We start from the raw sequence: 26,320 nt of genomic DNA, 5'->3' as shown, positions 1-26,320 counted from the left end.
TGACCTGGACATGGATGATCAAAACATGGACTGTTTAAGGTGAACAAGGAGGGTGAGAGACCAAGGGTTGGTAATAGAAAACTTACAGCACAATACAGGCCCTTCGGCCCTCAAAATTGTGCTGAACATGTCTCTACCGTAGAAATTACTAGGCTTTCCCATAGCCCTCTATTTTTTTAACCTTCCTGTATCATTCCAAAAATCCCTTAAAGGTCCCTATTGTATCGGGCTCCACTACCATTGCCGGCAGTCCATTCCACCCATCATTCTGCGTTAAAAACTTACCCCTGACATCTCCTCTGCACCTACTCCCGAGCACCTTAAACCCATGTCTACTTGTGGCAATCATTTCAGCCCTGGGAAAAAGCCTCTGACTATCTACACAATCAATGCCTCTCATCATCTTAAACACCTCCATCGCTCCAAGGAGAAAAGGCTGAGTTCACTCAACCTGTTTTCATAAGGCATGCACCCTACGCCAGGCAACATCCTTGTAAATCTCCTCTGCACCCTTTCTATGGCTTCCACATCCTTCCAGTAGTGAGGTGATCAGAACTGTGCACAGTACTCCAAGTGGGGTCTGATCAGGGCCCTATATACCTGCAACATTACCTTTTGGCTCCTAAATTTAATTCTACGATTAATGAAGACCAATACACTGTATGCCTTCTTAACCAGAGAATCAACCTGCTCAGCTGCTTTGAGTGTCCTATGAACTCGAACCTCAAGGTCCCTCTAATCCTCCACTCAGCCAATAGTCTTACCATTAATACTATATTCTGCCATCATATTTCACCTACCAAAATAAACTACTTCACACTTATCTGGGTTTAATACCATCTGTCACTTCTCAGCCATAAAGTTAACAGATTCAAGAAGGAACTTAGATTGAATGTGAGCTGTTAAAGATAGATCATTCAAAATTAATAGATATAGCATAAAAATCTTTCCTCAACCTGTAAATTCCTCTAACACAAGTTTATTTCTCTGCTAATATATTTGAAATTTAGAAACATGTGATTTTTAGAAACATGTCAGTGAGTTTTTTTTAAATTCCAAAAAAAGTAGAAAAATAAACACAAAAGTGAGAAATACTTACATGTGCTCAACAAGAGAAGATTGCTCCACTGCAAATGGCTTTTGTCCAGCAGCAATCACTACTCTTAAATCCATGCCTTCAACATACGTACTGAAAACTTTACCCACCTAAAAAATTATTTCAAAGTATTAATCAGTTTATATTGCAAGATTTCTTGGCCTCTTATCTGGAGTCTGAGACAACATGATATAGCTCATGTACAATATGTTGATGAGCCAGTACTTGAGATACCTGGTGTTGTTCTGGTTATCCAGTGATAGGAAGACTATCAAGTTGGAAGAGGTGCAAAGGATAGTCACCTGGAGTTTGCCAAGACTGTAGGGCTTGAGCTCTCAGTTCAAGTTGGAAAGGCTGTCTTGATTCCTTGGAGCAAAGGAGGCTGAGTGGTGATCTTACAGAGATTGACTACAGATTAAGTTGGCATTCTGGCCTAAGAGAAAACTCTAGAGGACTGTTAACTTGGCCTGCAACATCACAGGCACCAGACTTCACTCCATCGAGGACCTGAGGCGATGTCTTTAGAAGGCAGTCTCAAAAACCCCCACCACCCAGGTCATGCCCTCTTCACTCTGCTACCATCAGGGAAAGGGTCCAGGAGCCTAAAGAAGAGCACTCAGCAGCACAAGGACACCTTCCTTCCCGCTGCCATCAGATTCCTGAATAAGATGTTGCCTTACTTTTCGTGCAATATTATTGTTATTATTATTTTATTTTATTATTTATAGTAACATCGTAAGATGGTTGTAATATGTATGTTTGCACTAAGATGCTGCCGCAAAATACTGAATTTCATGACTTGTTCATGAAAATAAATCCTGATTCTAAGGGGGTGTGGATTTAGTGAATGCTCAAGGTAGAGACTGAAGAAGGATCTGAGGGGTAACTTTTTCATCCAGAGGGTAGTCCACCATATCTGGAACAAGTTACAAGAGGAAGCTATAGAAATGAGAACAATAACAATGTTCAAAGGACATTTGAACAAATGTATGGATAGGAAGGGTTTAGAAGAACATAAATCCAGGCAAGTGGGAAGAGCCCAGAATGCCAACTTAGTCAGCGTGCGCGAGTTGGGATTAAGGGACTGTTCTGCACTGTGTGACTCTATGACTTGTTACTTTTCTTTTGATGTTACATTGTGGGAAACATTAACACCTCCATCTGGCCCTGTTGAAGCAAACATTCAACTACTGGAGCTGCTTCCACCAGTTGTACAAGCCAGTTCTTATCATGGGTATGTTGCCAAAGTAGACTTCATAAATCTGGAAAAGGCAGTTTGTTTCAAACAAGTCTGGGCCTCAGCTAGTATCTTTCATGCTGGAAACTTCTGAGTAGGCACCTCCTGAAAGTCAACTTTTGGAATTCTATCCCATGCATTAGTCACAGTAAATTATAGACTGGCATCCCAAACATACAATTTATTCCACCCCCCCCCCACCCCCCACATCCACAGTCATGACCAAGGATGAGACAGCAATTTTACCTGCTGAGCCAGTTCTTTTGTGGGCAGTAGGGCCAGGGCTCGAACTCTGCATACAGTACGCTCCATCAGTGCCTTAGATAGAAGTACAGAACAAACACCCAAATGATTAAATGCATTGTATGGTACCTTCTAACAATCTCAGAGCATCTTAAAGCTCCACTGAAAGCATCCAATCAGGGTGTATCACTGTACTTGAATTGCTCTGGTTAAGACCGCAAGAAACAGCAGAAGGTCATAAACGTTACTCAGTTCATTATGTTCAATTTCCTTCGTTCCATCAACTCCATCTATAACTCCAATTGCTTGAAAAAGCAGCCAACATATGAAAAGACTCATCTCACTATCCACACCTCCAAATCAGGAAGAAGATTCATGAGTGTGAGATCACACACCATCAAATCCAAGGACAGCTTCTTTCTTGCCATTATCAGACTCCTGAATGACCCCCAAATATCGTAAAATTTAAATTTAGATATACAGGCCCATGAGCCCATGCCGCCAAATTACACCTAATTAACCTACAATGCCTGTACATTTTGAAGAGAGGTGGAAACCAGAGCACCCGGAGGAAACCCACGCAGACACTGGGACTCAAATCCCAGTCGCTGGTGTTGTAACAGCATTGCACTTACTGCTATGCTAACTGTGCCACCCACTTTTGTTTTGCCTTTGCTCCATACCATATGATCTCTCGAACTCTGTACTTCAGTTCCGTGTTTTACTTGTACTTTACATGAAATGTCTACTGATCTGCTCTCAAAACAACCTGTATCAATGTAGAGATACCATATATGCTATTATACAGGATGACCCTAAAATGGTTGGTTTTGAGCGATACCCTTTGAAAAGACGACCACCCCTCCAAAATTAGGCACTTGCTGCTGACCAATGGCTGCTGTTAAAAGCAAATCACAATATTTTAATAACAAATTATCATTTAAAGGTTTAAATTTTATTTAGCTATTTTAAAATAAACCACTGTCAGCTCCTGTAAAAGGCCATTTAAAGCCTGTACAGAGCTGACAGTAGTGGACCCCGTGGAGGAGCACTGAAACCAAGCAAATAATTTGCATTTTAGTACTCTTGACTGAGCCATATTCTTTGGCTAGGATAGTAGAATAACTCAAATGCTCTTTTTTTAAATATCTTCAAAGATCCTGCAAAGCGTTGGTTACAGCTGACAGCTCTGAGAGTGGTTCACTGGCCTGTGGCCTCAGCAGAGATTGTTGTGTTCAGGTTGGCCCAGTCAACCTTCTGACTCAAAAGCATGCTTTAACTGATATTGACACATAGACTTAAAAAAATATTGACAAGTCATTTTTGTAATGTCCAACCGAAGGAACAGAAAATTAAAAAACACACCAGTGCTTCAGCTCACCTGAATAACAGGGATAACAAAAGCCAGCGTCTTGCCACTACCAGTTGGTGCAGACACACAGATGTCATTCGGCCTGTAGCCTCCTCTGCCCAGTAGAATCCCATGTTTTGAACTCTCCAACAAGGCAGGGATCACCTCAGCTTGAACTGATAATGGCAAAACAGGATTGAAAAAAAGAAGTTAACTAGAATACTCAGTCCTGTGGGAGCAATAATGTTATCAGGTGTAAGTCAGCAATATTTACCCAGTGAACAAAGTTGTCCCTGCTTCACCCTCTAAAGAGCAGCAAAAGAAATTTTCAGTTGATTTTTATCAGAGCCATTGCTCCTTATCTTCTTGATAATTCTACCTAACAAAAACCTATCAAGCTTTGTTTTACAATTTTCAACTGCCTCCTCTGTTTTTTTTTGTCGGGGCAAGGTTAGGCTGACGGAAGAGTTCCACTGCCTGTTTTCTGCCATCTCTAATTTTACAAGAAGATAAGTTTTCACTTTTGAGTCAGAGATAATAAAAAAAAAGTTAAGAATAAAAACACTGAGCAGTTCAGGCAACATCTGTAAAAAGAGGAAGAGTTAACCTTTCAAGCAATGGCTCTTTATTATAGCATGAGATTGAGAAAATGTGTGCTTTAAGTGTTGAAACAGGAAGGAGTGAGGAAAGAAAAATGTCAAAGATAGGGTGGAGACCAAAGTGGTCCACGTAGCACAAAACTAGAAAAAGAGCTTGAGATACAAGAGAATGCCGATGCTGGAAGTTGAGCAAAAACAAATTGCTAGAGGAACTCAGCAATTCAGGCAACACCCATGAAGGGAAATTGTTAGTTCGTGCTTCAGAGAACAGCTCAGATAAGGGATAAAAGGAATGGAGAGAGAAAAGGCCAAGGAAGAGTTTGAAAGAAAAGAAGGTAATCCAAGGAATGGGAGCAGATAAATATTATTGACATGAACTCACTTTGGAAAGAGAACAACGATGAGAAGTGCAAAATGAGAAGTCTTAAGAATTGGTCTGACTGCAAGGAATTATTTCTGCTCAGTCTCTCAAACTTCAGTGATAGGTGAAATTATTGCAGAACAAAATGAAGGCTCAGTTTTTCTTGATGGTAATATCCCTGAAACTGTCACCCCTGAGGATACAATCCAGAGGATGAACGAAAGACATCACGGGGAAGTCAATAGTGAGATGATAGATGGAAGTTTTCGTAACTGCTAACCCAAATCTAGTTGGTGCCTGCTTCTACAGTAAAAGACATCAGAGAGAGGATGTAGGACATTGAGAGAAGAAGTCACCTGAACACTTGTTAGATTCAATAACAAGAAGTGACGTGATTTTCTACAGTTTAAGTTTCAGAAACAAGTTAAAGAATGGGATATCAAATCTTGTAATAGCTGGATTACTCCCAGAGCCTGGAACTAATGTGTAGAAATGAGAGGATGGGACAAATTAATCCAAGAATAGGGGCATGGAGTAAAAGGGAGGATTTCATATTGTTCCAGCATTGGGGCCAATTCCCAGGTTTAGTGAGACCTATTCAGGATAAGTGGGTTCTCTACTAAAGAATGCAACTTTGCCAAGTTGTGATGCATTCTATATTCAACATATAGTTCCTTGAGCAACGTATTGAGCTATAGTCACCCAAGGAATTGGAGAACATTTAGCAGAGGATGAGGCAGCCACAAGCCACAGGCCACATGAGCTCTTTTTAAAAAAATTTTTATTTTATATAAAACATATCGCAATATTTCAAATTTAATCCAAATACATGTGGTATTTTATATTTTTTTAAAAAATTAAATACAAAAGAAATAAAAACCTCCTCTAAATTCCCCCCCCCCCCACAAACTAAAGAAAGAGGGACAAGAAAACCAGAACACCTTCCGATACTTTGAAACATATATTGTAGAGACCTATAGGAGAAAGGGTATGTTTGAGATTCATTTAAATTTTAATACCAACAGTTTGTAAATATGAGCTCCATATTTCACAAAATGTGTGACATTTATCTCTTAAATTATAAGTAATTCTTTCAAGTGGAATACAACTCCAAGCTTCTGCATGCCATCTATCCATTCCCACACACAAGCTCTTTTGAAGACATTAATTACTCCTACTACCCAATTTTTACATACATCCTCACAAATTAATTTTTTCAATTCAATTTCTGCTTGAAACTAAAAGGACAAAATTGACAATACAGAGTGTAAATGTGTAACCACTAAAACTATGCTTTCATCCAGAGCACCCAAAAACAACAAAACACATGAAACTTCTGCATTTTTCATTCAGCTTAAATCCAACCCCTTTCAGTTTCAGCCAGTAGACATTCTCTCTTCACCCTTATGAATTATGCCACTCCTTCAAATTTGCTCTGAGGATGACACGATCTTCTCTAATATATCTATTTAACTGAAAGCTGTTAGCTCAAGGAACAGATATTGCTTTCAAACAGTAATACCAACATACCTGGAAAAAAGGAATATATACCATTGGCTTGAAGCTTCTGAATTAGTTTAGGGTGGATTCCTGGAACATCTTCAATTGCTCTAAGATTCTCTTTGATGACTTTGTTAATCGGTGTCGGTTTGGAAAGCCACTGAGGTAATACCCGTTGTACCTGGGGAAAGAGATTATAAAGTTTGGGGTGATGGCATAGGACACAGGAATTGTACCATTATGCTTGTTGTTATTTATCTTTAGCCGCTTTAGTTGCCCATTCAGAGCCAGCTCTCCAGCGCATGACGTCCTGTTTTGCGGAAACTGCCAAAATGTTTGGCCTGGAAGTCAGCCTGAAGAAAACTGAGGTCCTCCATCAGCCAGCTCCCCACCATGACTACCAGCCCCCCAACATCTCCATCGGGCTCACAGAACTCAAAACAGTCAATCAGTTTACCTACCTCAGCTGCACCATTTCATCTGATGCAAGGATCGACAAAGAGATAGACAAAAGACTCGCCAAGGCAAATAGCGCCTTTGGAAGACTACACAAGAGTCTGGAAAAACAATCACCTGAAGAAACACACAAAGATCAGCGTGTACAGAGCCGTTGTCATACCCACACTCCTGTTTGGATCTGAATCATGGGTCCTCTACTGGCATCACCTACGGCTCCTAGAACGCTTCCATCAGCGCTGTCTCCGCTCCATCCTCAACATTCACTGGAATGACTTCATCACCAACATCGAAGTACTTGAGCTGGCAGAATCTGCAAGCATCGAATCCACGCTGCTGAAGACCCAACTGCGCTGGGTGGGTCACGTCTCCAGAATGGAGGACCATCGCCTTCCCAAGATCGTGTTATATGGCGAGACAGAGGTGCACCAAAGAGGTACAAGGATTGCTTAAAGAAATCTCTTGGTGCCTGCCACATTGACCACCGCCAGTGGGCTGATCTCGCCTCCAACCGTGCATCTTGGCTTCTCACAGTTCGGCGGGCTGCAACCTCCTTTGAAGAAGACCGCAGAGCCCACCTCACTGACAAAAGACAAAGGAGGAAAAACCCAACACCCAATCCCAACCAACCAATTTTCCCTTGCAACCGCTGCAACCATGCCTGCCTGTCCCGCATCCGACTTGTCAGTCACCAATGAGCCTGCAGCAGACGTGGACATACCCCTCCATAAATCTTCGTCCACGAAGCCAAGCCAAAGAAAGAAGAAATTTATCTTCATCCAGCATTACCATTTGTATCCAATTAAAGAGGGTGCAAATATTTGTGACACCAGGCAGATTGAGGGAAGTTGCAATGTTGTGCTATGAAGTGAAATGACAATCTTCAACCTTAACTGTTGTTCCCTTCAAATACTCCCATGACATACACAGCAAAAGTTACATTCACTCTATTGTTTCTTTAAACACGTACATTTACATGCAAAAACTAAATTCATAGCAAATTCTCTCAACTGTTAAGGTTGGTTAATTAATTGATTCCCTCTGCAGTGACTAATCACCATTCCCAGCATACATACAGTATGGTTTAAGTAGTAAAGCTCAACGTACTTTTCCTTTTATAATTCACAGCAAATATTAGATGGGGGTGGGGGGGGGGGGGGGGGAAGCCCTCCAATTTGAAGTTGGATAATTGACAATATACAAAATCAGGGATCATAAGGTGTGGATTCTAAGAGGCTGCACGTTTTATCACTGTTTGTAGTACATATTTGCTCCACTATCCTACACTATATTGACTTTGCAAAGGCAAGGGTAACAGTCACATTTATGTTTCATAAAGTATATAAATTAATTACAAGAAACATGACATGGAAGGTGATGTGTCACAATTGAATATACGGAAGCTTCATAGGATCCATGATGACCACAGTAAGTATTGGCAATTCAAGATAGTTAGAAAAGAAAAACTGGAATCAAAGATTGAGGCAATGCAATAAATCAGGAAGCAGGAAAGTTATTCTGATATTTTGTTCCAGAAGGTAGAAAAAGGCGACAAAAGGATGTGACTATGATTAAATCTGTAGATAATTCTAAAAGATACAGCTCCATTTGGCACTCAATTCCATTGTAGGATAGACCTCAATCAATAAAAAAAGTTATAAAAAGGAGATATTAGAGAGCCTGGTGTCATGGGATCAGGTCAACAACCTTTTTCTCAGTGTCAGAAAAATGAAGGAGATAGTCAATATACTACCTCAGAAGCCAAAGGAAATTTGGCATATCCCCAATGTCTCTTACCAATTTTTTTTTACAGATGTGCCATAGAAAGTCACCCAGCTTATAATAGGAACTGCACAAAAAACTGCATGGAGTTGTAAAAAGAACACCACACAAACCAACCTCCACTCACTTCAGCAACTCCTTTTATGCACCCCCTCCCCCCAGTCTGCTCATGAAATCTGCAATATCTGAAAGGACCCCCCCCCCCCACCCACCCCAAGAGTATCCTCTTCTCCCACCTCTTGTCAGTCAGAAGATATGGGAGCTTGAAAAAACACAAAACTCTATATTCAAGGATAGTTTTATTTCCTTCTGTTTTTGAATGAACCTCTCATTAGTAAAAGATGATACCCCTGCAAAGTTTAACTGTATTTTTCCCTATATCCTGCACCTTATCCTTCTAACACTTTTCAGTAAAATTCCCAGTATCTGGAATTAAAGCAACTGGCAAAAAAAAACCGAAGAAATAAATAAATACATTGAACATAAATAAGAATAAATAAAAAATTAAGTTGTTTAAAATTGTAAAATTAAATGTTCTCCAAAGCAGCTCACAACCCCTTGATGAAGATGGGAGCAAACATTCAGCCAGTGTAGCGGGCTAGTCATGCCCTGCCACAGCAGCTATTTGATAAAGTTTCAATAAAGTTCTGTTTGAAGAAAATGGTGGCATCCAGGATGAAGAGCTGGACGATGTCGTTCGCTGCTGGGATGACTCTCCCAAAGTGTCTCCCTATCCCTACCTAGTAAAAGTCTTTATCTTTACTAGTATTAAGTATATTAGTAAGGCTTTATCTGTAACCTTGGGGGAGGGCAGGTTAATTATGATAACAGCATAGTTAGTGTAGTGGTTAGTGTAATGCTATTATAGCGCCCCTCACCCCAAGTCCAAAGCCCGCTGCGCAGCTCAGACGGCAAAGTCCTCCTCAGCGACAAGATCTCCATCCTCAACCGATGGTCAGAACACTTCCAATCTCTTTTCAGTACCAACCGCTCAGTCCAAGATTCCGCCCTGCTCCAGCTCCCTCAACAGCCCCTAAGGCTAGAGCTGGATGAGGTTCCCACCCTGGATGAGACATATAAGGCAATCGAACAACTGAAAAGTGGCAAAGCAGCAGGTATGGATGGAATCCCCCCAGAAGTCTGGAAGGCTGGCGGCAAAACTCTGCATGCCAAACTGCATGAGTTTTTCAAGCTTTGTTGGGACCAAGGTAAACTGCCTCAGGATCTTCGTGATGCCACCATCATCACCCTGTACAAAAACAAAGGCGAGAAATCAGACTGCTCAAACTACAGGGGAATCACGTTGCTCTCCATTGCAGGCAAAATCTTCGCTAGGATTCTACTAAATAGAATAATACCTAGTGTCGCTGAGAATATTCTCCCAGAATCACAGTGCGGCTTTCGCGCTAACAGAGGAACCACTGACATGGTCTTTGCCCTCAGACAGCTCCAAGAAAAGTGTAGAGAACAAAACAAAGGACTCTACATCACCTTTGTTGACCTCACCAAAGCCTTCGACACCGTGAGCAGGAAAGGGCTTTGGCAAATACTAGAGCGCATCGGATGTCCCCCAAAGTTCCTCAACATGATTATCCAACTGCACGAAAACCAACAAGGTCGGGTCAGATACAGCAATGAGCTCTCTGAACCCTTCTCCATTAACAATGGCGTGAAGCAAGGCTGTGTTCTCGCACCAACCCTCTTTTCAATCTTCTTCAGCATGATGCTGAACCAAGCCATGAAAGACCCCAACAATGAAGACGCTGTTTACATCCGGTACCGCACGGATGGCAGTCTCTTCAATCTGAGGCGCCTGCAAGCTCACACCAAGACACAAGAGAAACTTGTCCGTGAACTACTCTTTGCAGATGATGCCGCTTTAGTTGCCCATTCAGAGCCAGCTCTTCAGCGCTTGACGTCCTGCTTTGCGGAAACTGCCAAAATGTTTGGCCTGGAAGTCAGCCTGAAGAAAACTGAGGTCCTCCATCAGCCAGCTCCCCACCATGACTACCAGCCCCCCCACATCTCCATCGGGCACACAAAACTCAAAACGGTCAACCAGTTTACCTTTCTCGGCTGCACCATTTCATCAGATGCAAGGATCGACAATGAGATAGACAACAGACTCGCCAAGGCAAATAGCGCCTTTGGAAGACTACACAAAAGAGTCTGGAAAAACAACCAACTGAAAAATCTCACAAAGATAAGCGTATACAGAGCCGTTGTCATACCCACACTCCTGTTCGGCTCCGAATCATGGGTCCTCTACCGGCACCACCTACGGCTCCTAGAACGCTTCCACCAGCGTTGTCTCCGCTCCATCCTCAACATCCATTGGAGCGCTCACACCCCTAACGTCGAGGTACTCGAGATGGCAGAGGTCGACAGCATCGAGTCCACGCTGCTGAAGATCCAGCTGCGCTGGATGGGTCACGTCTCCAGAATGGAGGACCATCGCCTTCCCAAGATCGTATTATATGGCGAGCTCTCCACTGGCCACCGTGACAGAGGTGCACCAAAGAAAAGGTACAAGGACTGCCTAAAGAAATCTCTTGGTGCCTGCCACATTGACCACCGCCAGTGGGCTGATAACGCCTCAAACCGTGCATCTTGGCGCCTCACAGTTTGGCGGGCAGCAGCCTCCTTTGAAGAAGACCGCAGAGCCCACCTCACTGACAAAAGGCAAAGGAGGAAAAACCCAACACCCAACCCCAACCAACCAATTTTCCCTTGCAACCGCTGCAATCGTGTCTGCCTGTCCCGCATCGGACTGGTCAGCCACAAACGAGCCTGCAGCTGACGTGGACTTTTTACCCCCTCCATAAATCTTCGTCCGCGAAGCCAAGCCAAAGAAGAAAGAAAAAAGAAAAGAATTATAGCGCCATAGACTGGGATTCAAATTTAAATTTTGTAAGTTATGTGGGAATTGCCTAATTAAAATGAACTTTACATAATTTTTTAAAAATTACTTTACATTTTGCACTGTCTTTTGTCTTTTAACCTGCTTATTCTTAATGCAGGTGTATTAGTCAGGCAACCAGAAAATTTGCAAATACAGCATCTGCAATCCACATAAGTGCCAGATACCGGGATTTTACTGTATTGTTACGAGCCCAAAGGACCTAAAACCCAGCAGCAATAGACATTCACCAAGACAAGTGGCTTTCAAAACAAAAGTTATTTTTAATCAACTTCAAACATGAAAATAGAATCAAACTTTAACTAAACTCTATTCTTATATGATACTCTATACTAACCCAAATTACCCCTTCTAATTCTAAGCGCACGTGTATGTAATGTGTGTGTAAATTCAAGAAAACTTCTTTGGTTCACAGTTCAATCTCAATTCTCCTTCTTCCAAGTTCTCTGGTTGCAGGCAATCACCATACTGTGCACAGAATTTAACATGTATAAAGTTCACCAGGCTTGGTGCTTGAAAAGTAAATGTTTACTGGTCAGGAAGGTTCTTGTAGGGTTTGCAGAGATATTTGTTGCTCCAGGATTTCCACAACTGAGGTACCACCACTAGTCACCTCAATGTCTCACTGATGAAACTTGTCCCATCAGGGTCTTCTAGATGGTAACCTCTTTCTTCAAGCTACCACAGAGTTCCATTCCTTCCTCTATTTCAAGAGAAACATCAGACAGATAGCACATACAGCCATCTACTGCTCTGGAACTTGCTTTCATCAGTTTCAAACAGTTTTCCCTGAATTGCACTTTTCAGTTACTTGTCAGTGTCCCACACACTGACTGACTGAGCTGTTCACTCAATTCTCTCTCTTTTCCAACTGAAACTCCAAAGAGACCATGTGACTCATGTCTTGCAAAACTCCCACCTTCTCCAGCAAACAACAGGAGTTCTTTCTTCTGCTCCATCTATTCTTATCTTAGGTCAACAATCTAGAATTGACCTTTAGACAGCATGACCTGATAGACAGCACGACTCCAGGAAGACAATGGTCAAGCATTACAACCTCAGTTCAATTAACACCTACTTGTGAAAGGTGCTTACATTCTCCAGAGATCTTGCAATGTGAATTCTTCAGTTTTTCAAATAAGATCTGTTTTAAAATGTATGTACGTAACCTACTCTAAATCTTATAAATTATCCCCAAATATTAATATTGTTAGTTTGCTCCACTTTTTTATTTACTATAACACTAGACCCTGCACTTTTGTTTTATATTGCAATACTTATGTATGGGTTCCCTCCTCTTTTACCTAATTTTTATCTTTGTACATTTATGTTTGCATGAAATGGAAGAAATTACAGTGCATTTCAAGGATTTGAAAGAAGTGAAAATGTATATGGTCAATACAACTTCTAAAGATGAGCAGTCATCTTCCAAAATTTCACATGTTCCCAACATGGAAAGAAGTTCATGCAACTTCCACTATTTAAGAGGAAGGGAGAAGGAAAATGGGAAATAATCTGAAATCAATGGTCAGAAAGACTCTCTCATTAAGAGAGTAAATTGTGTGTTTAAAAAAAAGTTGGAATAAACAGGACATTTTCAGTGTGGGTGACTAACAAATACTGTAAGTAGTGTTATGTGCACATATCCTCTATCAGCGATTTGCATGAAAGATCCAAGTATCATATAGCCAAGTGAGCTGATGATACCTAGCTGGTTGGCATTGTGGGTTGTGAAAAAAATGCTGAAAGGTTTCAAGGCTGAGCAAGTGGATGAGAAGAGAGCAATGGAATACAATTTGGAAAACAAAATATGTCATCATCATCTTGGTAGGACAAAAAGGAAGAATTCTTTTTAAATGATAAGAAATTGATTATCTCTACTCTCCAATTGTAGGATGTGGGAAGTCAGAGACTGCACAGCTGTTCCTGATGACTACACCTGCAAAAGGTGCATTCAATTGCATATAATGAGTGACTGTGTTAGGGAGCTTGAGCTGCAATTGGATGAACTGAGGATCATAAGGGAAGCAGAGGCAGTGATAGAGAGGAGTTACAGGGAGACAGTCACCCCTAGAAAGCAGGAGTCAGGGAATTGGGTGACTGTGAGGAAAGGAGGGAGAGCGCCAGTGCAGAGTACCCCTGTGGAAGTGCCCCTCAGCAACATGTATTCGGCTTTGGATACTGTTGGGGGGGAACAGCCTATCAGGGACAAGTCGTGGGGGTCAGGTATCTGGCACAGGGGCTGCCCCTGAGGTTCAGACGGGAAAGAAGGATAAGAATAGGATTCTTGTAGTTGGGGACTCATTAGTCAGAGGGACAGATAGGAGGTTTGTGGGAAGAGATAGGGGATCCAGGTTGGTATGTTGCCTCCCTGGTGCCAGGGTCAGGGATATCTCTGATCGAGTACATAGCATTCTGCAAGGGGAAGGAGAACAGCCAGAAGTCGTGGTCCATGTGGGGACCAATGACTTAGTTAGAAGTGGGGATGAGGTCCTGAAACAGGATTATGTAGAATTAGGTAGGAGGTTAAAAAACAGGACCTCCAAGGTAGTAATCTCTGGATTGCTGCCCGTGCCACGAGCTAGTGAGGGTAGAAATAGGAGGATGTGGAGGATGAATGCGTGGCTAAAGAGATGGTGCAGGGGGCAAGGGATAAGATTTCTGGATCATTGGGATCTCTTCTGGGGAAGGTCGAACCTGTACAAGAGGGACGGACTCCACGAACTGGAGGGGGATCAATGTGCTGGCAAGTAGATTTGCTAGAGCCGTGGGGGTAGGTTTAAACTAGTTTGGCAGGGGGGTGGGGAACAGAGGGTTAGAGCAGTGTCCAGGGAGTATGGCCACCTAACTAGGAATAAAAAAGATAAGAAAGGTAGGATGGAGATTAGGGAAGAAGGTAAAAAAGAGAATATATGTGAGGGTCATTCTCTGAGATGCATATATTTTAATGCAAGAAGCATAGTGAACAAGGTAGATGAGCTGAGAGCATGGATAGATACTTGGGGTCACGATATTGTGGCAATCAGTGAGACCTGGCTACAGGAGGGGCAGGACTGGCAACTTAATGTTCCGGGATACATTTGTTTTAGATGTGATATATCAGGGGGTAAAAAAGGAGGAGGAGTTGCTCTGCTTGTTAGGGAGGACATTACTGCCGTGAGGTGGCAGGATGGTATGGAGGGATCGACCAGTGAGGCTGTTTTGGTGGAATTGAGGGTTGGAGGAGGCAAGAGGGTGCTAATAGGGGTGTATTACAGACCACCAAATGGGCCAAGGGAATTAGAGGAACAAATTTGTAGGGAGATAACGTATATGTGTAAAAATCATAGGGTAGTGATCATGGGAGATTTTAACTTCCCACACATTGATTGGGATACCCATACGGTTAGAGGGCTGGATGGGCTGGAGTTCGTTAAATGTGTTCAGGATTGTTTTCTAAATCAGTTAGAAGAACCGACTCGGGATGGTGTAATACTGGATCTCCTGTTAGGGAACGAGCTAGATCAGGTAGCGGACATTAATGTTGGAGAACCAATTGGGTCTAGTGATCATAATTCTGTTAGTTTTGGGGTAGTTTTAAGGAAGAGCAAGGAGAGGCCTAAAGTTGAGGTTCTGAATTGGAAAAGAGCAAATTTCGTAGGAATAAGAAGGGATTTGGGGAGTATTGAGTGGGACAGGATATTTTCAGGTAAGGATGTTAATGAAAAATGGAGGATATTCAAAAAAGAAATTTTGAGGGTTCGGAGTAGTTATGTCCCAGTCTGGATCAAAGGAAAGGCTGGAAGTCATAGGGAGGCTTGGTTTTCGAGGAATATTGGAAATTTGGTTAGGAGAAAAAGGGAGGTGTACAAGAGGTATAAAGAGCAGGGAGCTGAGAAGTTGAAGGAGGACTACAAGGAGTGTAGAAGGAATCTTAAGAAAGAAATTAGAAAGGCCAAAAAAAGGCATGAAGAGGCTTTGGCTGACAGAGTAGAAATAAATCCAAAGGGTTTCTATAAGTACATTAAAAGTAAAAGATTAGTGAGAGATAAAATTGGACCCCTTGTAGATAGCGAGGGTAGGCTGAGTGAGAAGTCTGAGGAAATGGGGGAAATTTTGAATGATTTCTTTGCCTCGGTATTCACTAGGGAAAAAAATGTTGAACCAGTTGAAGTAAAGAAAAATAGTGGGGAGGTCATGAAGCATATAAGGATAACCAAGGAGGTAGTGATGGCTGTGTTAAAAAAAGATAAAGGTGGATAAATCTCCCGGACCGGACAAAATATTCCCTCGGACACTCAGGGAGGCTAGTGGACAGTAAGTGGGGCCATTAACAGAGATATTTAGGATGTCACTGGCCACAGGGGTGGTACCAAAGGATTGGAGGGTGGCGCATGTATTTCCTCTCTTTAAGAAAGGGTCCAAATGCAAACCTGGGAATTATAGGCCTGTAAGTCTGACGTCTGTGGTGGGCAAGTTGATGGAAAGTGTTCTGAGGGATGCTATTTACAAATTTTTGGAGGTACAAGGATTGATAGGGAGTAATCAGCATGGTTTTGTCAGGGGTAAATGATGCTTGACAAACCTGATTGAGTTCTTCGAGGGGGGTTACAAAAAAGGTTGATGAAGGGAAAGCTGTGGACTATTTGGACTTTAGTAAAGCTTTTGACAAAGTTCCCCACAGGAGGTTAGGAAAAAAGGTGGAAGCATTAGGTATAAATAAGGAGGTAGTGAAATGGATTCAGCAGTGGTTGGATGGAAGGTGTCAGAGAGTAGTGGTAGAAAATTGTTTGTCCAATTGGAGGCCGGTGACTAGTGGAGTTCCTCAGGGTTCGGTCCTGAGTCCACTATTATTTGTTATATATATTAATGATCTGGATGTAGGGGTAGAAAATTGGATAAGCAAGTTTGCGGATGACACAAAGATTGGTGGTGTTGTGGACAGTGAGGTAGATTACTGTAGATTAAAAGGTGATTTAGGAAGGCCGGAGGTGTGGGCTGAGAAATGGCTGATGGAATTTAATACAGAGAAATGTGAGGTGCTGCATTTTGGAAAGGCAAATTTAAATAGGTCATATACATTGAATGGTAGACAATTGAGGAGTGCAGAGCAACAAAGGGATTTAGGAGTTATGGTAAATAGTACCCTCAAGGCTGATACTCAGGTAGATGGTGTGGTGAAGAAGGCATTTGGAATGTTGGCCTTCATAAATCGGAGTATTGAATTCAAGAGTAGGGAGGTTATGATGAAATTGTACAAGGCATTGGTGAGGCCAAATTTGGAGTACTGTGTACAGTTTTGGTCACCAAATTATAGGAAAGATATAAACAAAATAGAGAGAGTGCAAGAAGGTTCACGAGAATGTTGACAGGATTTCAGGGTCTGAGTTACAGGGAAAGGTTGTGCAGACTGGGGCTTTTTTCTCTGGAGCGTAGAAGATTGAGAGGGGACTTGAAAGAGGTGTTTAAGATTTTAAAAGGGACAGACAGAGTAAATGTGGATAGGCTTTTTCAATTAAGAAAGGGGGAGATTCAAACTAGAGGACATGGTTTAAGATTGAAGGGGGAAAATTATAAGGGGAACATGAGGGGAAATTTCTTTACGCAGAGGGTGGTGGGGATGTGGAATGAGCTTCCGGCAGACATGGTCGAGGCGGGATCATTGGTTACATTTAAGGAAAGACTGGATCGTTACATGGATAGGAGGGGACTAGAGGGGTATGGAACGGGTGCTGGTCAGTGGGACTAGGAGGGTGGGGATTTGCTACGGCAGGGACTAGTAGGGCCGAACTGGCCTGTTCTGTGCTGTAAGTGGTTATATGGTTATAAAATATTCAGGTACAACATAAAATTAGAAAGGCAACCCATATGTCAGCCTTAACTGCAAAATCATTTTGAGTGCAGGTTTAGAGTCCTTTTACTGCATTATACAGGGCCCTGTGATACTGCATCTGGAATGTTGTTTACAGGTCTGTTCTCCGTCCAGAGAAAGGAAATAACTGCAAAAAAGTAGTGGAACAAATGTTAATAACTTGATCCCTGGCAAGTTTTACTGCATGAGCAGAGATTATTCTATACTCTCAAATTTAGAAGAATGAGTGGGGATTTGATTGACATATTACAGGGCTTAAACATTGAGCTGCAGTGCTGATACTTTCATGTCCATGGTGCCTGGAACCATGGATTAGACACAGAAACAAATGTCAGGCATTCTGGATTGAGAGGAGAAGAAATGTCTTCACTACAGGCAAGTGTGCCTTTGGTGTGTAGAACAAATCACTGAATATATTCAAGAAGATATCAATAGATTTTTGAACACTGTCCTATTAAACATTCCAGGGCAAGAGTATTGTGTTACTGTATTTACTCGTGTCATAGTCAAGTTTTGGGGACAATTTTTTTTTTGGGGGGGAGGGTGATCGATGACTACACGGATACTATTTTTTAATCATGGTAAATAATTACGTCATTCAAGGGGTCAGGAGCTCAGATGGCTTGTATGGGGTGAAAAGTCCCCATTCAGGGCATTGGGAGCTCGATGGGTAGGTGGACGAGGCCTAGGAGAGAGTTTGTGGCCAGGGTGTCGGGAGCTCGGATGGGCAGGCAGCCAGGGTGAGTATCTGTGGTCGGGGTGTTGGGAGCTCGGTGATCTGGGCCAAAAATGGGGGGAAGTGGGGTTGACTTTTACATGGGTCATACAGAAAACATGCAAAATTTAGGCCAAAGAAAAAGGGGAATGATCACCTATTACATGAGTATAGAATGAAGCTCCCTTTAGATTGTCCTACCAAACATTCCAAAAGCAGATAGAACAAGTTAAATAGAGAATAAAGCCCCCTATATTCTGACCATTCTAATAACACATATAAGCATAGTGTAGATAAAATAAATGACTGATCAAGCCTTTCTGGAAATGGGTAGAAAAAAATGACTATTTTAATCCAAACCATAGCGTGGATACTTTTTCAAGTTGATTATTTTCAAATTATCATTTTAGAATTTTAACCTTTTGAATCTTTTTCCTTTCAAAACCTCCGAGGATGGTGAATGTGGATGTGGAAGCAGGTAATGCTTGATTCTCATTTTGATCATTTTCTTCTTTCGCTTCCTGCTGCTGTGGATTCCCCAAATCCGCATTCCTCTTCTCTTGTGACTCAGTTAGTTCTTCTGACACTTCCAGAGTTCTTGCCTCATTATCAGGAAATTCATCTGCAGTGGCAAATCATTAACAAACAGTAAATCAGATATGTCAGGGCAATACATCAAAATGGTCATTCATGATGGAATAAGTCACAGAGCTCCTGCGAACTGTATTAATAAAGTACAATTTAAAGCAATCCAGGCAGTGACCTACCATTTGATTATAGTTGGCAACACTTTGAAGTAAAGGTGGTGGATTTAGAAGTGTTGAAATGCCTAACAAGGCAACTAAAAGTAGAGACAGCATGCAGCACCCCCAGAGGCCTACCCAGCAGACTAAAGCCTCAGCCTCACCAGATCCTGTCTCCCCGGGCCACTCAATGTCAGACAGAAGAACAGGTAAATGACTTTGAGCGGCTAAAGCTAGCAGTGCTGACTAACTTCATAACGACATTGCAGAGTCCATTAAAATGGAGATAAGAATATAGTTTGAAAACTAACTAGCTGCCCTTAAGTCAGGGCTACAGGCTGTAAAAACGTAATCAGACTGTAAAAAAAGTATCCACAGACACCAAATTGAGAGAAATTAGTGATAATATTAGGGAGATAGATAATTCAATGAGATCTGCTCAATACAAAATAAAATTATAACTCTCACCACCGATATGATAAAGCTGGCAAACAGATGTGAAGATTTGGAAGCGAGGGCCTGGAGCAATAACATCAGGATAGTATGGATTCCGAAGAAACCGACAGCACAAGTGAAAATGCAGAATCAGTTTTATTAAGAGGCATTCGGACTGGATAAAGAGCCACTGGTAGACCTAGCACACTGCACCAGGGGAGCGCTCATGAACCATAGTTGCTAGACTAAACAATTAGAGTGATTGTGTGGACGTCCTACACTGTGCCAGAGAATGCAGTGACATAAAACTGAAAGGAATGACTATCTGTTTTCCCTGATCTCACTGAAAAAGTGAAGTGCCAGTTGATGAAGTAGACAAAGACGATGTGGTCAAACAATAATCATGGCTTTTATTAGCAGAAACTCATGGTACAATAATGAACTTCAACTTTTGTCTGCCATAAAGCAAATAGTCACCATGAGCATTGCTCAGTGCTCCTAGCAATAAGAAAAAGAGAAGCAAAAGTGAGTCTCTTCAGAATCACTGGGTGTCCATGGATTCGCCTCCAACACTCAAGCAGCCTCTGCAGCCACATGAATTCCAGTTCAAACCATCGGCAACCCAAACTCCAGATCCAAACCTCCAACACAATCACAAAGTCTTCAGCACCTGAAGCCTTTCAGGAGCCTTTCCTGCGCTCAGAAGCCTCTTAAATCTGATATCTGGTTCACATGAGCCAGTCACCAGCAGCCGCAGCCTGTGTTGGTCCTTTGACTGCAAATCACCAGCTCCTCACATCCTGTGTTGGTCTTTTGACTGCAAGTTACCGTGGTCGCAAATAGCCTGCAACCTGTGTGGGTCTTTCAGCAACTGAGTCCCTCGCTGGTCCGCTGCTGCAGTCACCTTCCCTGTAGGGTAATCTCCCTGACTTCTCCTTCTCAACGAAGTGTGTTCTCTCATTTCTGGTGCAAATCTGCTACTCCCCTAGAGTCTGTAAACCTCATGGTACGCTGCCCAGCACAGGTGCTGCAAACTTGCACACAGACCTCCATGATTTAAAAAATAAATTCATGGGATGAATCACAAGAAAATATCTTCTGGTTGTGGTATGAATGTTGGCTTGGACTGCAGAAGAACTTACAACTATTCACCAAACTTTTCATCTATCATGGACAGTAATAAAACTTTGATTGAGGCTGCCATCTTTCATTAAAAAATTGCAAAGGAAAGTAGAAAGTTTTCATTTTGCCTAATGTGTCAATAAATTTTGACAGTTAAATACTTAAATTAATTTACTTTTTGATTTATAAACATTTTTAATTTCATTTCCTTCAACTCTTTCTAAATTTATGAATGCCCTTGATCATCAGGGATGGTCAGGAAACAGTGAAAAAGCATTCTTATTCAGACAGTCATTTGAACAATCAGTTAAGCTTTTCCTGCCTGAGGAACAGTGGAGGCCAAGTTTATGAAAGTCAAATACTCCTTGGGAATGTGCATGAGATGTCAGCCTGATTCTCCTTGATCCATGAAAAGACAGGCAAACATATAGTCAATAGATGGTTGACTTCTTCACAAACTGACATCATCCCAGTGAATAATTATTGCCCAATACTGCTACTCCCATGATCAGGCAGTAATTATTAAGTTTCTTATTGATTATCCATTCACTTTACATTACACTAAAACTCTTACCAGGATATGGACTAACTTTAGGATTAGCTACTTAAAGAACAAGCTGATTAAGTAATCAACTTGGTGGGGACTTTTATTTGTGGGGACGGGATGAGGGTTAACAGAAGGGAAAGATGGGAATTGGGAAAACTAAATACAGAAAAAAATGATCACAAAGTAAATTTTAAATTTAGGCATACAGCATAGTAACAGGCCATTTTGGCTACAAGCCCGTGCCATCCAATTAATCAACAACCCCTTTACGCTTTGAAGGATAGAAGGAAACCAGAACATCTGGAGAAAACCTACACAGACATGGGGAGAATGTACAAACAGCACTGGTTTCGAACCCAAGTCACAGGCACTGTAACAGCATTCCCCTCTTTTAATATCTATTTGGACAAGCATTCAATTCACTGGATGATGCAGAATGCATGCTCACAACATTGGTCAGCAGCCCAAAAGACTAACCTGTGTCATTTGTGCCTTTATGCTTGTGTTTGGTTTTTCTCCTGGTTCCAATACTACTTAACTGTACGATCTCCTTGCATAACTTCTCATTAACAAGTTCTGTATTAGCATCTTCCTTGGATTCTGGTTTACTTCCACTTTCCATGGGCTCTCTAGACAATCGCTTGGTCTTCTTTCTGCTTTCTTCTGAAATTGCTGTCTGCTCCTTGACTTTCCGTTTCCTGCCTTGCGCTCCCTCACTTCCATCGCTTTCCTGGTTCTCTTCCTGGTGTTCATCTGTGGTGTCCACCTGGACTTTCAGTTGCTGCTGCCTGGCTTTGGCTTCCCGACAAAGCTTCTGGAGCAAAATTTGGGATCGGGATTTGTCATTTTTACTGTTGGTAGGCTCATCATCACCCAGATATCTGAAGTTCAAAAGAAAGACAGTTAAAAATTTTGTTAACTCCAGAAACTAATGGAGGTGAAAATTTTTGCTTCTACTTCCAACTGTGAATGATTCCCACATTTGTACCCTTGCATTTGTCCACCTCATGTGGATTCCTTGACACATCAACAGTCTGCTGCAGAGATTGACATTCAAAAGAAATTAAACAATCACCCATGAACACATTTTGTAACACCTTGAAACATTTGGCATTAACATCTGATCAGCCATGCTCCCTGACAGTAACTCATTGCTTTTCCCATTATAGTTTTTTTTCCCATCACTATGAAGATGCAGTGAGATATTTGACCTGTTAATTTCAAATTTAAATGCAATTTTGGTATGGCTAGGCAGTAAATCTACACTGTACAAACATTATTTCTACTTTATATATGGGCACTTCTTGCCTTAGTCCACAAGCAGTTATTCACATTGCTGTCAGTACTCTTCTCAGAAATTAAAACAGAATACAGGTCTACCCCGCTTTATAAATACTCATTTTACGCAAATTCTCTTTTACGAAGAAACCTGAGTTCGCTTTTATGAAAGGATATTCCCTTTTACAAAAAAGCCAGGGGGGCACTCAGCACGCAGCCAGCAGGGGTGTCACAGGGCTGTCAAAACTCGTTTGTTGTCTACATCAATCTCTTTCTCTCTTTGGCTTGGCTTCGCGGACAAAGATTTATGGAGAGGTAATGTCCACGTCAGCTGCAGGCTCGTTTGTGGCTGACAAGTCCGATGCGGGACAGACAGACATGATTGCAGCGGTTGCAAGGGAAAATTGGTTGGTTGGGGTTGGGTGTTAGGTTTTTCCTTCTTTGTCTTTTGTCAGTAATCTGGATGAAAATGTACATGGTGTGATTAGCGAGTTTGCAGATGTCAAAGTGTATGGTATTGTAGAAAACGATTACGGTTCCAAAACTTGAGCAGGATCTTGATTGGTTGGGCAGCTGGGCAAAGGAATGGTGAATGGAATTTACAGAGAAATGAGAGGTGTTGCATTTTGGGAAGTCTAACATGGGTAGGACTGACACACTGAATGGTTGAAATCTGTGGAGTGTTGTAGATCAGAGGGATACAAAAGGACAGGTATACAATACCTTGAAATTGAAGTTACAGACATACAGTCAAAAAGGATTTTGGCACATTGACCTTCATTAGTCAGACTATGGAGTATGGAAGTTGGGAGGACATGTTACAGTTGGTGAGGACCCATTTGCAGTATTGTTTCAAGTTTTGGTCACCGTGCTACAGGAAAGATGTTGTCAAACTGAAAAATGTACAGAGAAGATTTACAAGGATTTGGCCAAGACTCAGGGGCCTGAGGTATAGGGAGCGGTGGAGCAGCCTACACCTTTATTCTTTGGAACACAGGAGGATAAGGAGTGATCTCATTCAGGTATACAAAATTATGAGAAGAATACATTGGGTGAACACAGAGAAAGGGAATCCGTAACTAAAGCACATAGTTTAAAAATTAGGGGAAAGAGATTTAATGGGAATCAGAGGGGTAACTTTTTACACAGAGGGTAGTGAGTCTATGGAAAGGGCTGTCAGGGGAGATGGTTAAGGCAGGTACTATTGCAATGTTTAATAAAAATTTGGAAAGATACTGTACATAGTTGCGAAGGAGATAGGCCTCGTGCAGGCAGGTCGGTGGGACATTTTGGTCAGTGCGGGCGATAGGCCGAAGGCTTGTTTTCCGCGAGGTCAGAAAGGGAGAATTAAAGTGACAGACACGAAGCTTCATGTCAACCCTGTAATGTACACAGCGTGAGAGGAAACAGGCCCTCCAGACAGTGCATGGCTGGAGAGCTCAGCCAACACAATCGTGGTCGTAACATCCATCCCGAACTCCACACATGCCTCTTCCCCAACTTTTCCCCCTCGCTGTTCCTCCCGCCACCCTATTTTCCAAACAGCATCATCGTCGTCGTCCTCCCATTCCCACTCCCACCTGTTGATATAGAACAGCGCCATGGACACGCCGCTCTTCGACTCGCATCACCCAACAACCGGGTAGCGCATGCTCATGACGTCACGGCGACCGTCCGCAACATAGCAGCTGCTGCGCCCCCTCATGGCGCGGAGGAGCGCCAGAAGAGTTGGAGGCAGAGGCAGTTGGGAGAGAGTGCCAGTGTCAGCCTGTGGCAATGGAGGGGAAATAAATACAAACCCTCTCAAAGAACCAGCCCGGAGCAAATGAACTTACAACAACTCCGTTTACATACATTGCTGGATCAGAAACGGTTCCCAATTACGCGAAGGACAGTTCAGCAGCATCATTCAGCTTAATATCTAAGATTACATGGAACCACCTCACTGACAAAAGGGAAAGGAGGAAAAACCCAACACCCAACCCCAACCCACCAATTTTCCCCTGCAACCGCTGCAACCGTGTCTGCCTGTCCCGCATCGGACTTGTCAGCCACAAACGAGCCTGCAGCAGACGTGGACTTTTTACCCCCTCCATAAATCTTCGTCCGCGAAGCCAAGCCAAAAAGAAACATGGAACCTACACATTGCAGCAAAGACTATTCAGCCCACATTGTGGTGTCGACGATGGAAAAGTTTTCCACAACAATGCATTTCACGAATATGACCCTCTATTTTTCTTACATCCACGTGCCTGAGAGCTTTTGAATGCCCCTATTGTTACCAGCCTCCACCACCACCCCCGGCAATGCATTCCAGGCACTCTCTGTGCAAAAAAAAACTGACCACTGACTCAAGGGACTGAGGTATGAGGATGGGAAATAAACTATGGCATTGCCAGTGAAGTCCACATTCCATCATCAAATTAAACAAAAAGATCTTCAGATGCTGGGGTTCAGTGCAATACTCAAAAGTGCTGGAGAAAATTTCCCGGAAGGGCTCTGACCCGAATCATTGACTGCCTTTTACTTCATATGGATGCTGAGTTTCTCCAGAACTTTTGTAGATTGCCTCTCAAGGGTGACTTCAACTCACAAATATAGGGGTGACCACTCTCTTTAATCCGCATTATCCGTGTTACTCATCAGTAGAGAGATGGTATCTGAACTGGGGTCATTACTTGCATCGCTGACAGTTAAGATGCTCTGAGGCAGATTCCCAAAAGATGCCGTCAGACGCAGCTAACCCAGTGGCATCCACATCAACCTCCAATTTCTGTTGACCCCTCCCCCCTCCTCTGATCTCTTTCCCTGTCCCTCTGTCTCCTTTCCTCAAGCTCCCCATTCCCACTTTTTGATAAACCTTTCCTTCTCCTATCAGAGATATCCTCCTTAGCCTTTTTCCCCTCTCCCCCTATCAGCTTCTTTCTTTTACCCTCCCACCTGTATTTTGTGATCTTTTTCTCCCCCCCCCCCCCCCGCTTTTCATTCAGGCACCTGCCTGATTTATGAATTCCTGATGGAGGGATCAGGCCCAAAATGTCGACTGCCTTTTACTTCCCTTGAATGCCTCATAATCTGCAAGGTTTCTCCAGCACATTCGTGTACTGCAGTCAAACATTAGCAGTTACACTGAACCTGATCATTAACATTTGCTTTTATGAAAAAGTAGATACCAAAGAAAATTCATGACTATCTCACTCTCTTTGAAGAATTTGGGAGTCAGCTGCATGTTAGTCACCTGATATTGAGTGAGAGCTCCAGGCTTCATAAAATTCTTTTAAAGACGTGTCAAGTGGCTTCTCGAGTTGTGTGAAAGGATGGAGATGTCAACAGAGCATAATGGAATGTAGTGTGGATTATTTGTGAAGCCAAACACAATCTGCTGGAGCAACTCAGTGGGTCAAACGACATCAGTGGGAGAAAAAGAATGGCTGATATTTTATAACTTGAGTTTCAGCTTGAAACAGTAACCATTCTTTGTCTTCCACTGATGCTGCTTGAGTTCTCCCAGCAGATTTTGTTTTGTTTCAGATTCCACCATCTTCAGTTTCCTGCACGGCTCAAGGATTATTCATGAGCTTCTGACCATGAAGGTGGAGGTGTCCAGTTAAAGAGTCCATCATCTGTTCTGTATTGAGTACTCATCCAGCAGGTGGACAATTTTTGATAAGCACCAGAATGATTACTAAGGAGATAAAGGACAAGTCAGAAGTATGGCTGTTCATTTGATATACTCCAGTTTGATGAAGAACAGACTACTGTGGCATGTGCTCATAATAATCTGATTGTGCAGAAGAGATTTGATGAAGTTATGGGGAAGCCAAATCTGGCCAAGCAGCCTCCACAAGTTTTTGCAATTTTGAGGAGTTGCTTGTTGTCAGGTAAATGAAAATGACTGATCGAGTTCCCAGTTCCATGCATCGATCTGTCAGACATTTTGGTCACCTTCTGAGGATATGCGAATGAGCTCTGAGATTCCAGCAGCCTTCTTTGCTATGGTCAGAATATTTTACCTACTTATTATGATGCAAACAGACAAAGGCCATTCATCCCATCGTGACCATGTAGAGCAATCCCATCTGAC

At 42.4% G+C, this 26,320-nt stretch overlaps 2 protein-coding genes across 10 annotated transcripts in view; one reads left to right on the top strand and one right to left on the bottom strand.

The window, feature by feature from the left end:
- The window catches only part of LOC138760238 (ATP-dependent RNA helicase DDX51-like), a 36,482-nt gene extending 12,578 nt beyond the window's left edge, over positions 1-23,904 (bottom strand). The window contains exons 1-7 of the mRNA XM_069930570.1: positions 23,817-23,904; positions 21,436-21,839; positions 18,531-18,733; positions 6,418-6,568; positions 3,958-4,103; positions 2,580-2,651; positions 1,100-1,206 (exon numbers count right to left, since the gene is read on the bottom strand). Coding sequence (XP_069786671.1) covers positions 1,100-1,206; positions 2,580-2,651; positions 3,958-4,103; positions 6,418-6,568; positions 18,531-18,733; positions 21,436-21,839; positions 23,817-23,839 — 1,106 coding nt within the window. The 5' untranslated portion in view covers positions 23,840-23,904. The remainder of the gene's footprint in view (positions 1-1,099; positions 1,207-2,579; positions 2,652-3,957; positions 4,104-6,417; positions 6,569-18,530; positions 18,734-21,435; positions 21,840-23,816) is intronic.
- Positions 1-26,320, top strand: part of patz1 (POZ/BTB and AT hook containing zinc finger 1) — a 749,193-nt gene that overhangs the window by 23,554 nt on the left and 699,319 nt on the right. The gene's annotated exons all lie outside the window — the stretch shown is intronic.

This window comes from Narcine bancroftii, chromosome 4 (assembly GCF_036971445.1).
Source record: "Narcine bancroftii isolate sNarBan1 chromosome 4, sNarBan1.hap1, whole genome shotgun sequence".
In the NCBI taxonomy this organism is placed as follows: Eukaryota; Metazoa; Chordata; class Chondrichthyes; order Torpediniformes; family Narcinidae; genus Narcine; species Narcine bancroftii.
This window is presented reverse-complemented; position numbering and strand designations above follow the sequence as displayed.